The sequence below is a fragment of the Drosophila santomea genome, chromosome 3R (genome assembly GCF_016746245.2).
Source record: "Drosophila santomea strain STO CAGO 1482 chromosome 3R, Prin_Dsan_1.1, whole genome shotgun sequence".
NCBI lineage: Eukaryota > Metazoa > Arthropoda > Insecta > Diptera > Drosophilidae > Drosophila > Drosophila santomea.
In genome coordinates, this window is record NC_053019.2 from 24,914,464 (window position 1) to 24,929,112 (window position 14,649).

General features: G+C 41.8%; 3 protein-coding genes across 4 annotated transcripts; all 3 read left to right on the top strand.

The window, feature by feature from the left end:
* The first annotated feature begins 5,200 nt into the window (after nucleotides 1-5,200).
* Nucleotides 5,201-5,944, top strand: LOC120452287. 2 transcript variants are annotated; one of them, XM_039636420.2, is made up of 2 exons: nucleotides 5,201-5,333; nucleotides 5,402-5,944. In XM_039636420.2, the coding sequence occupies exons 1-2, from the start codon at nucleotides 5,288-5,290 to the stop codon at nucleotides 5,821-5,823; spliced, it is 468 nt and encodes a 155-aa protein (XP_039492354.1). In that variant the 5' UTR covers nucleotides 5,201-5,287; the 3' UTR covers nucleotides 5,824-5,944. The 2 variants fall into 2 exon arrangements, with proteins under 2 accessions (XP_039492354.1, XP_039492355.1); XM_039636421.2 differs by having other exon boundaries at nucleotides 5,233-5,333; nucleotides 5,408-5,944.
* Nucleotides 5,945-6,344: 400 nt separating this feature from the next.
* On the top strand, nucleotides 6,345-7,828 carry LOC120454055. The gene is made up of 2 exons (XM_039639061.2): nucleotides 6,345-7,377; nucleotides 7,505-7,828. The coding sequence occupies exons 1-2, from the start codon at nucleotides 6,372-6,374 to the stop codon at nucleotides 7,714-7,716; spliced, it is 1,218 nt and encodes a 405-aa protein (XP_039494995.1). The 5' UTR covers nucleotides 6,345-6,371; the 3' UTR covers nucleotides 7,717-7,828.
* Nucleotides 7,829-8,857: 1,029 nt separating this feature from the next.
* Nucleotides 8,858-9,537, top strand: LOC120452099 (receptor expression-enhancing protein 5). Its single transcript, XM_039636175.1, has one exon. It carries the CDS (start codon nucleotides 8,926-8,928, stop codon nucleotides 9,451-9,453), a length of 528 nt encoding a protein of 175 aa, XP_039492109.1. The 5' UTR covers nucleotides 8,858-8,925; the 3' UTR covers nucleotides 9,454-9,537.
* The last annotated feature ends 5,112 nt before the right edge of the window (nucleotides 9,538-14,649 follow it).

The following is a 14,649-nucleotide window of genomic DNA, read 5'->3' on the forward strand; positions in this document are numbered from 1 at the left end:
AGGTTTTATTTTTTGGAGTGCTAATATTAAGGTTGCAAACCTTTTTAGCAGGCGGCTGCAGACATGGAAAAATTTCATTAGTCTAATGTGTTGCATGTCACATCAATGTCAGGCGTTGCACTATGTGCAAACTGCATGTGGTAAATGTGAAAATCCCAAACAAGCTGGGATGCAGATGGCCAGGACATCCCGGAGCCACGGATATGTAGACCGGGTTGAGTGTCGTCTGTTTCTGTTTCTGTTTGTGGCTGTCGCTCAGGATTCTTCGCAGCTTGTTGTCACTGTTGTAAAAACAGGCGAATCCAACAGCTTCACCTGCTGCTCCCTTTCTATTTCTTTGGAGTACGTTCCCCTATTCTTGTAGCCATACATCTTCGTCATTTCATTGCAGTTGTCAACCCTACAATGCAATGCAAAGTGCCACAACCTCCTACCTCCGACAGCGTGATGCATTGTTGTGCTACATTTGTCATACCCTGTAGTGCATACAGTGGGTGCCATGTCCTTCTTTTACGAACCTAAAGAAATGAATTTCTTTTATTTATAAAATTAGTCATTAACAGTTGCATCAGCAATGTTTCCCAGGAATGCATGAGAAATTATAACACTTGCGATAAGCCGTGACATAAGTTTATTTTAATTCACTTTAGGTTTATTACCTTTAGGGCTTCCATACTTTATTTTCTTACTTAATTTCACTTAGCTGTTCTAGCTCGTATTTGCCCCTGTATAATAAAATGGCTTATAGAGCAGACAAGCAGGACTCGGTGGATTACAAACATATATATAGGGAGCAAAACCACCTCCAGACTGTGGTGCACTCGAAATCCCAGAAATTGCAGCCAGGATGAAAGCCAAATTTAGATTCATCTTGGTTACGAGACTGTAGATTAGTTTATAGTATTCTTATGGTTAGACATTTCAAAAATTGTGAATATATGCGGCGAAACTGATTTAATTAACAGTATGAAAATGTAATTTAAAATGGTTGTTAAGAAATACAACTAGCCATATATGTTGTTCTAAATTTATTGCAATTTGACACTTCTCGTTGCAAAACAAAACAGATTGCTGCTCTGAAAATCAAAACATAATTTTTGCTTTTAGTTGAGGTATTTGGCTTTGATCAATTTATTGCTGCCACGTTTCGACGCTAACTGACTCAAAACAATTTCGGGCACACGTGTTCTGGCTGCCATGGCGGAATTAAAAACAAAACCAATTGGATGCGGGAAAAATGGAGCAAATGGAGCAAATGGCCGCAACTAAAACAATGGCGCCTGCAGGTGGCTCGACTTTTGGGATAGAATATCTGATATCCGGGCGGGTTCGGCACTGAATCCCTGTTGTCTTTATGGAGCCACGTGCTCGCTTTGCTGGCTGCCGATGCTCACTGGCCGGGAAATTCATGGCCACTTAAATGCTGTAAAATGGACCAAGCTGCCGGCACTAAAAACCAAAAGTTGCTGTACCAAAACTTTAGTTTAGCTTTCATAGACACACAGAGGCCAGGCCCACACACCTTGGTCGCTTTTATGGCTCATAATTTTTTTTCTTTTCCTGCTTCTCGACATCATTTTTTCTGTTTGGGTCAGTCATAAAAAGTTAAAGTTGAACTTTTTCTAGCCGAACGGGTAGCCATCGGTAAATCAGTTTTTATTGTGCATAAATTAAAAATGTTCAATTAAAAGCAGATGAAAGAAGAAGTTTCTGCTTGGTTTTTAGCCAGAAAACGAAAACACGTGGCTGGTGGCTCAATTTGAGAACAGTTTTTCCCGGCAAACTTTGTCGGGCTTTGGGAAACAAAAGACTAAAATTATAACAAACTTTCGAACATACATAGATCAACAAAATTTAGTTACGCAAACATGTTGAAATTGCGTGGAAAAGCGAAATTGAGAACATATGGCTGGCGCACATGTCGTATGCGCAATATTCAAGGCACAACCAATTGTCCCAGCAATTATTTATACATTTGTTGCCGATTAATGCATAATTATTGTCAATAATTAACACAATAAAAAACATTGAATACTGCTCCGAATTACAATTGGTATTTTTTTTCAAGCTGATTCATATGTGCTGCCATAATCAGTTGCAAATACATTACGCTTTTTATTATCTTCATTAATAATGCAGGGCGAAATCCAACTCTGGCACTTAATTTTGTTTATTCTCGTTCATTAAACGTGTTAAGCTTAAAATGGCTGCCATTTTGTTGATTAACAAAAGAAGTGCTTGATCTATGATAGCTGTACAACAGAAAAGCGGATATCGCCTGAAAAAAACTACATGTGCATGCTGTTAAAAATACAATAGTTAAAGCACTATTTAATCTTGAAGAGCTTAAAAATGCTATCTTTTATGATGTCAATTTCAGATAAAATGCTGTCAGCTTGGGTAATTAGAATTTAGCTTAAAAGTCATTTTCATTTTTCAATGCTGCCTTACATTTTTTGACATTTTCAAGTCGAAACTAACAAACTATAAAATTCCAACTGAATATCTGTCAACGAGTCGAATGCATGTCCCCAAGGCGATGAAAATCAATTTGCAATGCAGCGTACTAGGAAAAAAGCCGATGGCAAAAGGAAAAATATCCAGAGACACATGCCAAGGCGCACAGCCTTTGCATCTGAATCTGATTCTGATTCTGCCCCTGCATCTGCATCTGCATCTGAATCTGAATCGGATGGAATCAAGGAGCAGGAATCAGCGAGCTGAAGGAATGCCAAGGAATGCAAATAGCTCTAAATGCATTTGACGATGCTGTGATTTGATTTCGATATCCACCCATCGTCGATGTGGGTGTCTGTGTTGACTTTCCATTTCTGTTCGCGAGCGTAAGTTTTTGCTCCGGATTTTCGCCAGTTTTCCCAAAGCCAACCTCATTATAATTCGAATGCATCGACTTCTGGCATTTGCAAAAATGTCATTCGAAAGTTGGAAAACTCAAGTCTGCTGCCTGCCAGCCAGCTTCCGCTTCCGTTTAATCATATTCCTTGCTGTTGTTATGCCGTTGGGCTGATTGTCGTCGTTCACTTAGCTGATTGCAGTAGCTATCAAAAATTCGCTGCGACAACGTGTCGTATGCGTGATATTATGCCAGGTCGTGCTCATTCGCACTTGTCTCGCTGGCATCTTCATTCATATTGTGTTCTGCACTGAAAGAAACGTTTTAAAACGTAAATGAACTGATGTTGCGCAATTAAGTATAATTTAATACAAACCATTTAATAAAATATGTGAATAATAGTATCAATGGGAGTTCCTTACCTGTTCACAGTTTTACCTGTGGTTTTTTTTAGTCCACGAATTTTTTTGAGTGCCTCAAACGAAAAAGAAACAATGAAAAGTGGAACCTGAGGAAAAACTTTGTTAATTTTCGAGCAGCTCACGCAATAAAGCAAGCGCAGGCAGCGCATCACGTGCGCATTTAAGTTGCAAGTTACAACGGCAACGTGCGGCTTCCAAAGATACACAGATACCGTACACCCGGCACAAATACACACACACACAGAGCCCAGAGATACTCACTCACACCGGCACAAAAACAGGACTAGTTAGCTCATGTCAGTGTAAATTTTACACACAGGCGAAACCTGATGCCGCATACAAAAAGCCAAGGCTCTCCGCTCCTCACCTTTTTGCGGTTTATATTCAAGCGCGCGTGTGCAATAAAAAGATATACCCAGTCGGTTATATACCCTGCATAACGGAAGTCGAGGCAAGTTTTTGGCATCCATGGCGGATGCAGGACCAGGAGGCAGGAGGCTCCACAACGGTTGGTGGCAGTCGGGCAGTGGGAAAACACATAGCTGGCTGCGCTGCATAATCAGGCAAAGGCGACGGCGACAACGACAACGACAACGACAACATTTATCAAATGAAATGCACGTGCCAAGCGTTTGCCTGGCCCGCTTCCGTGTGGCACCCCGTTCGGATGGGATAAGGTTCTTCGAGGTGCCACAACTCCGGAACTAGCTTGTGCACGAGGGGCGGCAGAGAAGTTGCGCAAAGCTGAAACATATTTACGGGGTGTTTGCGAAAATGGTACGCCGTACTTGATAGCAACACTAAATCAAATGTAACACATGAGTTTGTTTATGGTGAAGATCCAATAATTCAAATTTATGAATCACATGTGTAAAAGTAAATGACTTCTTACTATAGATAATAATCATTTGTTTATTTTAAATTCAATTTTCAACTTGCCACTTAATGAGACGCCCCTCGATCTGAAAGTATCTATTTTCAGGCTTTATATATACGCATCTATTGTATATATGTGCAAAATCAGCTGCCAAGTGCAGTGCATTTTAGTAATTATAATGAGCAAACTTTCTGGCTTCAGTTTCTTATTCGTGAATTAAATGAGAAAGGTGATATGGCTATGGATGGGTAAATGGTTTGTTGTTGAAGTCTCTCGCATTACGCAAATACGCAACCTGAGATATAAATTGAAAATTTGACTTTTATGACGCATGCGAACCGGTAAATAACGGAGAGGAATCATAGAATGTCTTTAAAATTCGTTTATAATCCCTTCGACAAGCAGCGACGTCTGCCGCCCTTCTTGGCGCCCCTCCAGAAATTGCATTCTGCTGTCGAGGCGGGTTCTGCACCTTGCAACCAAGTGGCTGCCACTGTTGCCACTGCTACTTCAGCTGCTTAAGTGCCATGCATCGAGATTGAGTTGTTTTCCTTGTTGCCACATCCCCACTTCGCATCGAGGCGCATTCCACTCGAGAAAATCGATGATGTCTTGGGTGCTTTTGTTTTTGCAGCCGCACTCCAACTTGAAAATGTTTTGATAAACTAGCTCTCTGGCTCTGGCTATGGCTATGCAAAGAAGGGAAAAGTGCTGGAAAAGTGGAAAAGAAGACGGTACCGGCAACTTTAATCTGCAACAAATGCAGCAACAATGCTGCATTTCCATCAGCAGCAGCTTTAGCAGTTGTCAAAACGTTGCTGGGTTTGGAGGATACAAACTTTTTGGCCAACTGTCGAAAAACAAGCGAGATGAAATTGGTAAAACAATTGTCAATGCGTCAATTTGAATGGCTTTCAGATGCAGCAGAAGATGCAGCCTCAGCGGATAAAAAACATCAACAAAAACAAGTGTCGAAAGTTTGGCCAAGAAACTTTACCAAAGCAATGCACAAAAAAGGTCTAAGTGCAGTCCAATTTTGTATACCCAATTTATGTGAAAGTAGTCCTTGAGCCAAAAGTCTGTAAATAAATCGGCAAAACAGTGTGAGCTATTCAACTGGCATCAAGTTAGAATATGAACTGCATATTTCTTATTTGCTCCCTGCTTTGGATCTCTTTCGGTAAGTGGCCTTGGGTGCTTTAATTAGACCTTAACAAACGCAGCTCAAACCCAAACTAATCCGAGCAGTTATAGCGATCGAGGCCAACTGTTTGCGGGGTACAGGCCACATGTGGCAGCTGAAGCCACCCACCAGCACAAACAGTTGCAATCGACCGTCATCTCTGGCCAGAAATGGAACATCAATGGGAAAACCAATGGGAAAACCAGCAACGTCTGCAGTCGACATTGCAGTTGCTACAATGGTAGCACCAGATCCGGAGGTTGGAGCAACCGTAGCTGCCCCTCCTGTGGTGTTTCTGGCCAACTACGTCTATGAGTGCGCCAGTCGTCGCACTGCAAGCAGTTGCAGTAAGCCACCAGGGACGGAGCCGTTGCCGGAGCCGGAATCGAAGCCGGAACTCGAATCCGGACGGGAGCCGGAGGTGCCTAAGCCCCGAACTGTGACACTGGCAACCGGCGAACTGGAAGGGCTTGGGCCAACTGAGTGAAAGGGGTTTTGCATGCGATTAGACCAGCTGATGGGACGGGTGATGTTAGCCCGATTTATACATTTATACATCGTATGGCAATATATTTCGTACGGCAATAAAGTTAGCCAAGCCATTCCAACTTATCTTAATCAAATTGGGAAACTCGTGGGAGTAGTGAAGATTAGTGGTATGTTCTTCTACCGGAATAGCTACAGCTTCGTCACTAATTTGTTAATGGATAAATTATATATGTTATATATTAGTAAAATTCGTAATAGTTTTCTAGCACTTGGCATTGAACTGTGCCTTTGCAAAGGGGTATGCTTACAACTAATCAAATCTGTTTTCCATGCAAACATCTGTTTGCATTTATTTGTTTTCTTTTGGTTGTTTTTAAACCAAAAATATAAACAGAGTGACTGTAATCACAGCAACAGCAAGTGTGCTTATATAGCGATAAGACCTTGTATTATTACTGGGTTGTAAACTGAAAGCTTTTGAGTTATCAGTGGCTGCTACTGATCTGTGCAGTTAAGTCTCACACTTTTAGTCGGATTAGGGCAGTCATGGCAGATTGGCTCACTTCTGAATACCTGGAAGCGGCACTGCGTCGGTATTACCAGGACAACGAACTTCGAGTGGAATCAATGGTTATAAGTCCCGCTCTAGGGAAGGGAGAAAACTATGGAGCTATCCTAACGCGTATACGCCTTGTGTACAGCAGCAAAGTCGAGGAACATCTGATTACCAAGACTCTTCTAGAGAATGAAGACGCGGAGACCAGAAAAAAGAAGGCTCCATATGATATTTACAATCGGGAACTGGAGATTTACGAGCAAGTACTGCCCAGATTGCAGGAACTTGCCGGCGAACAACTATGTCCAAAAGTACTGCACATAGATCGTGAGAGAGGAGCCCTCATAATGGAAGACTTGACCTACCAGGGATTTGTGATGGCGCCACGACTACAGAGATTGGATGAGCAGCATGTGAGTTTGGTTCTGAGGAAGCTGGCTAAAATGCAGGCAGCATCGGCGGTTTTGGAGAACAATTCTTTGGAAAATACCTTCTCCCTAACTAAATACGATAAAGGCTTCTTCAATCGTTATACAGAAAGCTATAGTGCCTACTTTCTGGGCTGCCTTAAGTCCTGTGCCGCTTACCTGAAAACTCAGCCAGGCTATGAACGCCATGCGAAACTATTAGACGAACTGGCTCCCTATTATATGGGACTGGGACTTCGCTGTTTTCAGCCCGAGGTGGCGCACATTAATGTGCTCACCCACGGCGACTTGTGGACAAACAACATGATGTTCAAATACGAGGCGGGCGTGCCAAGCGATGTCCTTCTGATTGACTTCCAGTACGCTTTCTGGGGCTCGCCCACGCTGGACATCCATCATCTGCTCAACACGTCGGCCGTGGAGCAAGTGAGGTGTGAGCTGCAAATGAAGATGAGAAGTGTCTACCACGATGTCTTCGTGGGGGAGCTGCAGAGGCATGGCTTCAAAGGTCAAAGGTTGCCCAGTCGAAAGCAGTTTCACCTGGAGTCGGAGCAAAAACGGTTTTACGGTGGGTAAACTTAATTTCCAGCGCATTAGGGAATGAAAATGGAAAAAAAAATCCTAATATATTTACACTTCCGAGCACGAAATGGTTTTTTTTTAAAGAAATAAAGTGCTTATCTATATTCCTTCAGCTGTTCATTGTGGCCTGCTGCTGCTACCTGTGTTGTTAAACACCGATGAAACGGATGCGGATTTCGCGGCCCTTCTTTCGGATCAGCCGCGTGGAATGAATATGAAAAGGCGGCTGTATCTCAACCCTGGCATCCAGGACTCAATTAAGCAAATGGTGAAGCAATTCGAGCTGGAAGGCCTCCTGGACCCGTGGCAATTCGAATGCCTCTGAACCAGGTGGAAGCGGATTTTCAGCTTCTTTTTTTTTTTCATAAACTCCCCCATTAGACATTTCAATTAGACGAGCTAATAAACATAAAGCATGGCAGCCACAGCCGCAGGAATTTTAAAGCCAGCCGTCAGAGGCTTTTGAATTATGAACCGAGTTTCGACTCGAAAAAAGAAAATAAGGAGAAAAAGGCCGAAAGGAAAACACATTCAGCTGGCCTAGACAAATGCGCAACACATTTAGCTGCTGCGAAATGGAAAAATATAAAGTCGGAGGCGGCGAATGGAAGGGCGAGAATAGTTACACACATTTTTTGAATTGTTTAGCATTTTGAATGAGTGAATGAATGGAACCCATGCGGAGCTGTGAGTGCGTGTCTGCCACAGAAAATGGGTCTGAAAAGAAATGCAAAATGTGAATGTTCATGTTCATGTTGATGTGGACGTGAATGTGGATAAACGAAAAGTCGGACAAAATGGGGTTGGGGTATTCTGCACGTGCTCCTGGCCTCAGCTTAATTAAAACTTTGGCGCGAAATGGCGGGCCAAGCTGTTGGAAAATAACCAAATTATGACGTGTCTGCCGTTGGCGCTGCTGTATTCACAACTGCATTAAAACAGAGTGCAATTAGGCTAAGCTATGCCATTTAGCCCGGCCTGCGCCAAAAACTAGGCAACAGTTTATTATAGTTAATGGATAAGAAATGAAAACGGAGGAACGAGGGGATACCATCACAAAATGGTTAACAACAATATTTTTCGTCTTTTTAAAGCTAGTTGTAGAAAGTGTTTTTTCTTAGTATGTTTCTCCCATAACTTTGCTGAAGAGTCACCTACCGTTTTCGCACACACATTTTTTTACAGCTGAAATCCTCGACAAACATAAAAAAAACATTCTCAAACTATTTCCACAAAAAAAATTTTTTTGACAAAATTTGGATTTTGAAAGGGGTACCATCATATAATTTTCAAAAAAAAAAAAAAAAATTTTTTTATTTTTTATTTAAATGCAGTTTTGTTATGGAAGTTTTTCTGAGCTCACCGAGGTATACCACTTCATATTTGTCCCATTTTCTACCATATTAAGCGCCTATTAGGCTGACTTTTAGGGCGTTTTTCTAATGCAAACAAACAAATATCGAAAGTTGGAAAGTTGGCGGCGCAATATATTTTTGTTTGACAATTTGATATATTTAAATACAATTTTTGCAAAATGGCCGCCCAGGTGACTCAGGTGCAGCGGTTCTTCAACGGGTACAAGCAGGAGGTGAGCCGATCACTGCGGGATGCGTCCAAGCCGTGGACCAAAGTCTTCGATGCCGTGGAGGAGAAGACCGGCGTGGACAGGGTCAATATTTTCGCAGGTGCTGTTGGTCTGTGCGCCCTCTACCTGACCTTTGGCTGGTGCGCCCAGATATTGTGCAACATTATTGGCGTTTTGTATCCTGCATACATTTCCATCCATGCCATCGAGTCGAGCACAAAGCAGGAAGACACCAGGTGGCTAATCTACTGGGTCACTTTTGGCATCTTCACTGTGATTGAATACTTTTCGGGTCTGCTAACCTCGCTGATTCCCTTCTACTGGCTGCTGAAGTGCACTTTCCTCATCTGGTGCATGCTGCCCAACAAACATAATGGTTCTACCATCATCTACCATAAGCTGGTGCGACCGTACTTGCTAAAACATCACGAACCCGTCGACATGACCATTGATAATGGCACGATGACGCACGACTAGGACCTCGTATTGGTTACGTTTAGCAATAAATTTAGATTTTTTTTTTTGAACCAGAAAGAAATCTCCGTTTGTTAAACATAAAAACGAAATATCTCTCTTTTTGTGGACTTGGATGAAAGCTCAAACTGGGATTCCGGATCAGAACGGCATTCCCATTCTTTAAGTGACATTCGGAAAGAAGATATATATTCTCGAGGTTTCACATTGATAATGTATGAAAAAAGAAGTATATGATGGCGGAAGACCAACTAAGCCTAATGCAAGCCATTTACCCATAGTTTTCCATTTTGTGAGTGTAAAGAGATGTCCTTGACAATGCTACATAAATGTTGCGCGTAAAAAGCATCCTGATGCCACAAATTTTTTGTTCTCACTCGAGTTTTTTTGTGTGCCAGTGCATGTTTGGTCAATATTTATAGAATGGAAAATAGTACTGTAAATATGGTAACTTATGCATCTTAAAAAAAATGCATCAATAACACCTTTGAAATATTTAACATCGCGTCATAATAATTTTTAATAAATATTGTTTTGCATATCACTTATATTGCTTTCAATATTTCATTCTCTTACATGAACACGCACTTAAAAAATGTGTAAATATGGTTTCAATTTAATGAAACCCCGAGTACTTACTTGAAACAGTTTTTTCATAATTGCCTTTTAGTTAAACTTGCAATGTGAAAATACGAGCTTGTTGCATTTTCCTCAATTTAAAATGGCAACATGTAAACATCATGCATTTTTTATAGAAAACTCGTTTTACTTTTAACCCATGTGCTCTATGTGGTATCATTTTTACGTACGATTGCATTATCCTGACTGGCAGAGTGGCAATTTTGTATTTACCTTGTTTAATTGTATTTCTGCTGAAATGACAAGTTCAGGCTGCAAGTTCTATGCCACAGAGCCGAAATTTGATTTAAGCCATTCCATAGATTAAAACTTTGGTTGGCCCAGAGCACAACTGGCAAAAAAAAAAAAAAAATGAAGCAAAATTAAAATCAAAGTTTTCTGGGCGCTGGAGGGGTGGAGTGAAAATATTAAAATTGCTGTCCAGCCATGGCCAGGATTTATTTTCTTAATCCAAATAATGTCAAAAAGCCACAAACAGGCGACAGCCACATAAAACAACTTAGCAAATGAGCACACACACTCTCGCATGAGGGGAAAACGCAAAGAAAAATGTAATTTATTGTTATTACGAAAATAAATAAGAAAGGCAAGAACACAGCAAGGACCAAAATGAATCTGTTGGCTGGAGGAGGCGTGGCCACACCCACCTCACACACACACACACACATACAGCCATAGACATAAACACACACCCAGATTCATGTGGCAATGCTGAAATTGTGGCAAATAAAAGCGAAGAAATTAAGCAACTGACCGCTGGCAAATAAACCTGCAAAAAGTGGAGCACAGAGAAAGAAAAAGCACAAGAAATGGCAAAAAGGCAGCCATTTTATATGCCATTACATTGTAAATAAAGTATTGTTTATTCCTGAACGCATTTGTGCGAGTGTGTGTCCGAGTATGTTTAGTGAACTAGAACAAGTGAATTTATGGGAAACCGAACTTGTGCCAATACCATATTTACTTAATAACCAAGCAGCCAAACTCAGGTCATGACTTACTTGTCACCAGTTGGGTGGAAAACAACTTATTTGGTATTAGCGAACTGATTTTTCGAGTGCCGGTTGGAGGTTTTAATCCAATCAACTCGATACCACACACAAGGCCGGAAAAAAGGCAGTGGCAAATGTTTTTCCGCAAATTGCATAACTTCATCAGCTGCGAATTTCAGCCGCTTGCAACATCGTAATGCATATTTGGCTTACAACTCACCGGGTGCTCTGTACAGCAAGACCGGAAAATTTCAATTTATCTGCATCCAACTTAGCCATCGAGTTGATTTCGGCCGGCAGGATAACCCTTCGGGTCAAGTGTGAGTAATTACCGCAGTTAGGCCGATCCGGCCGAAAGGAACCTGAGCAGGCAAATGAAATTTCCATGAGTACAAGGGCCATGCTTTAAAAATAGCTGCCTCCGGGGGAAAATGGGAAAAGCGCTTGTTTTCCCATGTATTTTCTGCTGCTCAGTTGAGCATGTGCTCTGTGCCAGTGTATGTGTGTGTGTCTATGTGTGTGAGTGTGAGCAGGAGGTCAGGCAACACTTGACTAAACATTTTCATTTTGGCCAAGGGTGGCCAGAAGTCAATGAATTTTGCCACATGGCGTATGCTTGATGTTGCGTGTTATGTTTTTCTGGCGCCAAATGATTTCATTAAGTGCGAGCTACAACACGCTGGGAAATCAATAAAATCGAAGTTCTAATGTCTTGAATATCAACACCATTAAATGAACATGCATTTTTAATTAAGATTTGGGATTGCTAACCTATGATTTTAATGAGGGTAAAATATATTTTAGAACCCAAATACTGCCCAAAACACGCATATGCAGTTTAATTGGCATGAAAATCGAATTACCCTTGTAATTAAATATCAAATCAAATATTGATAAAGCAATAAGTGATTTTCCCATGCCGGACAAAGTCAAAAGTCATGAACTCTCGAGGGAAAGGGCGGCGTCAATGACACACGGAATGCGACATACATTTCGAGCAAAAATGTAATTTATTCAGTGCTGGAAGCTAAAAGCTGAAAGCTGAGGCGAAAACAAAGACACTGCCACGCCCCAACAAAGCCCACATAATGAAAGACAAACAAAGCATTCTTTTAGGCGCCGCTGCAGCTGTTTGACATGGATAGCTGTCTTCGACTGTGTCCGTGTCTCTGGGCGTGTCAAAGTTCAAAGGACGAGGCGTAAGAATTAAAACGGATTAGTTGAGCAACGACACAGAGAACGACCAGCCAACGGCCCCTATCCATCATTTTGGCACCAAGGGGTTAATGTCCTAATTGTATTAACGGTGTGCGCCCGAGTCTCTAGTTAAATCCATTTTCCAGACAGTTATTGAGAACTTATTAGCCTGCAGGCCAGGAAGTTTGTGTAGGCAACAAGAACACTTCGATATTCCCTGGCTATGCCAACATGTAAGTAAGTCTACAGCACGTCAGTCAAGTGGAAGGTAGATAAATTTGATATTGACTAAATTAATGGCTACTGAATGGAATTGCGTTATTCAAAATGGATTTTAATTGCTGCCAGATAGCTTGAGGATATAATGGGAAAATGTGAATTAATAATTGAAATTGCTACATTGCTTTACAATCGCTGTAATAAGTATGCCACCTTAAGGAACTCTAAGAGCACCGGCCAGTAAACAAATTCATTCGAAGAGAGGAATTTATTATTCTCCCAGAGAGAGAGAGAGAGTGAGAGTAAATGTTTCTTCCACTTTCTCTGGCTCTCTTTGCAGGAAAGCTTAGCTCTACAGCTTTTGCCTCTCTCCGCTCACAGGATGCTGGGCAGAAAGGACTCAAGCTCTGGCCACATGAGTCCTGCCATTGAGTCCTTATTGAGTTAAGCACACTTCACACTTGATGTCCTTTTGCATTACTCTTGCTGTGCTTGTGCCATCCCACTTCGCTTAAATTTCATTTTGCCATGTCTTCAGCATTAGCCAGCACATTCCGTCTTTCTTTGCCCACAATTCTGTTTTTGTTGCCACTTCATTTTGGCCCAATGAGAGCAAAAAGGACCTTCACAGCCCGTTTGCCTTTGTTTTTTATCTTGCTGTTTGCCCTGCCTTGGATTACCCGTTTGCCTTCTGCTCCTTATCTCTGCCCCTTTTATTTTTTGCTCAGCTCTTGGATCTGTTTTTGTTTTTATTGAACAGCGCTTTCATTGTTTGATTTTTGTCAACGCTTCCCTGGCTGGGCTACACTTTGCTTACATAAGTGCTCGTCCTTTGGTCCTGCTAACTTGGCCAAGATGGGCTCGCTCGAGGATTGAGTACCATTTGTTTCAGCATCCTGCGTGTTTGATTCCTTTTTTTTTGGTTTGGTTTTTTGTTTCTTGTTATTTGGCTTAGCCAGTGGGCATTGTTAATTTCTCGGTTAGTTGGTCTTTTAATCGCCTTGCTTAGTTATCCTGCCAAATGATTTTAGCCATCTTTAGCCGGGCTTTTCATTTCAATTAGTCGAAGAGCAGTGCTTAAAGTGCCTTGCCTGTCCTGCGAGTCCTGCCGACTTAATCCTCCGTGCTGATGCCTTGCGTTTGAGTTATTAGGTTAATATTTAATTGACATTTGCGCAGCTCAAAGTCGGGGTTGGCTACTTTATTATTTTTACCTAGGCTTAGCTGCTCAACGTGCCGTGACTTTGTTTTATCGCCATTGATACGCTAATTACAAGCGATAATTTATCAAGCACAGCGCACACATGCTCACACGTTTTGCCAAGCTGCTAAAAATTCAGCTGCAGTGGCAAAAATTGCTACTTAATTATCGCATCCTTTGTGCTACATCCCTTCTACCCGCCTGTCCCTTCCACCTGCAATCCTTCGCCATCATCCTTGGCTCATCCTCGTCGTCAATGTCACGACTGCATGCCGCCGTTTTCCCCTCACTTGGGGTAACTTTACAATTAACTACTAATTGCTCATACGCCACGTTGCCCGGATAGAACAAAGTCAGGTGTGCGTGGCGGCAGCAGTTTTCCCGCCTTCTCCCCCTCTTCAGCCCCCCCTCGTATTTTTCTTTCCACGCCTTTTCCTCTAATTATCCGCGTTGTCACCCACCTGACAGCGTTGTTGTTTTTGTTGTTGTCGCCATCGCTATCTGGCATTTACTGAATTAAGTTTTAAATTTTTATTAAATGCCTTTGCGCATTTTTCGTCCCCGGCATTCAGCTACTGTAATTAGTTTTTAATTGCTTTTCAGCAGGAGTAGCGTGAATGCGAGACTACGCGACCCAAACGTAAATAGTTCAGGGCTTTCTTATGGATTTTCCCGTCTCGGCCATTTTCACAACTTTTACGCGCCATCCAGCTGGGGCAAAGTCAATCAGCAATTGGGTCTGATCCACATCCACATTCACTTGAATGCGAGAAAAATGCCATGAAAAATATGCGAACAAAAAATGAAAATATCCCCCAGCAGACGGAGGCTGCCGGGCTAAAAAGGAAAGTAATCACAAAACTTTCGCAATAAATCTATGAAAATAATGAAAAAACCCAAAGTGCTAGCCGACATTCTCCCTCACTATTAGGATTTCAATATTTTACACAT

Coding starts and splice junctions, on each gene's coding strand:
- LOC120452099 (XM_039636175.1), top strand. CDS start 8,926: ATGGCCGCCCAGGTGACTCAGGTGCAGCGGTTCTTCAACGGGTACAAG.
- LOC120452287 (XM_039636420.2), top strand. CDS start 5,288: ATGAACTGCATATTTCTTATTTGCTCCCTGCTTTGGATCTCTTTCG. Junction 5,334..5,401: donor CCTGCTTTGGATCTCTTTCG/GTAAGTGGCCTT, acceptor TAATCCGAGCAG/TTATAGCGATCGAGGCCAAC.
- LOC120454055 (XM_039639061.2), top strand. CDS start 6,372: ATGGCAGATTGGCTCACTTCTGAATACCTGGAAGCGGCACTGCGTCGG. Junction 7,378..7,504: donor GGAGCAAAAACGGTTTTACG/GTGGGTAAACTT, acceptor ATATTCCTTCAG/CTGTTCATTGTGGCCTGCTG.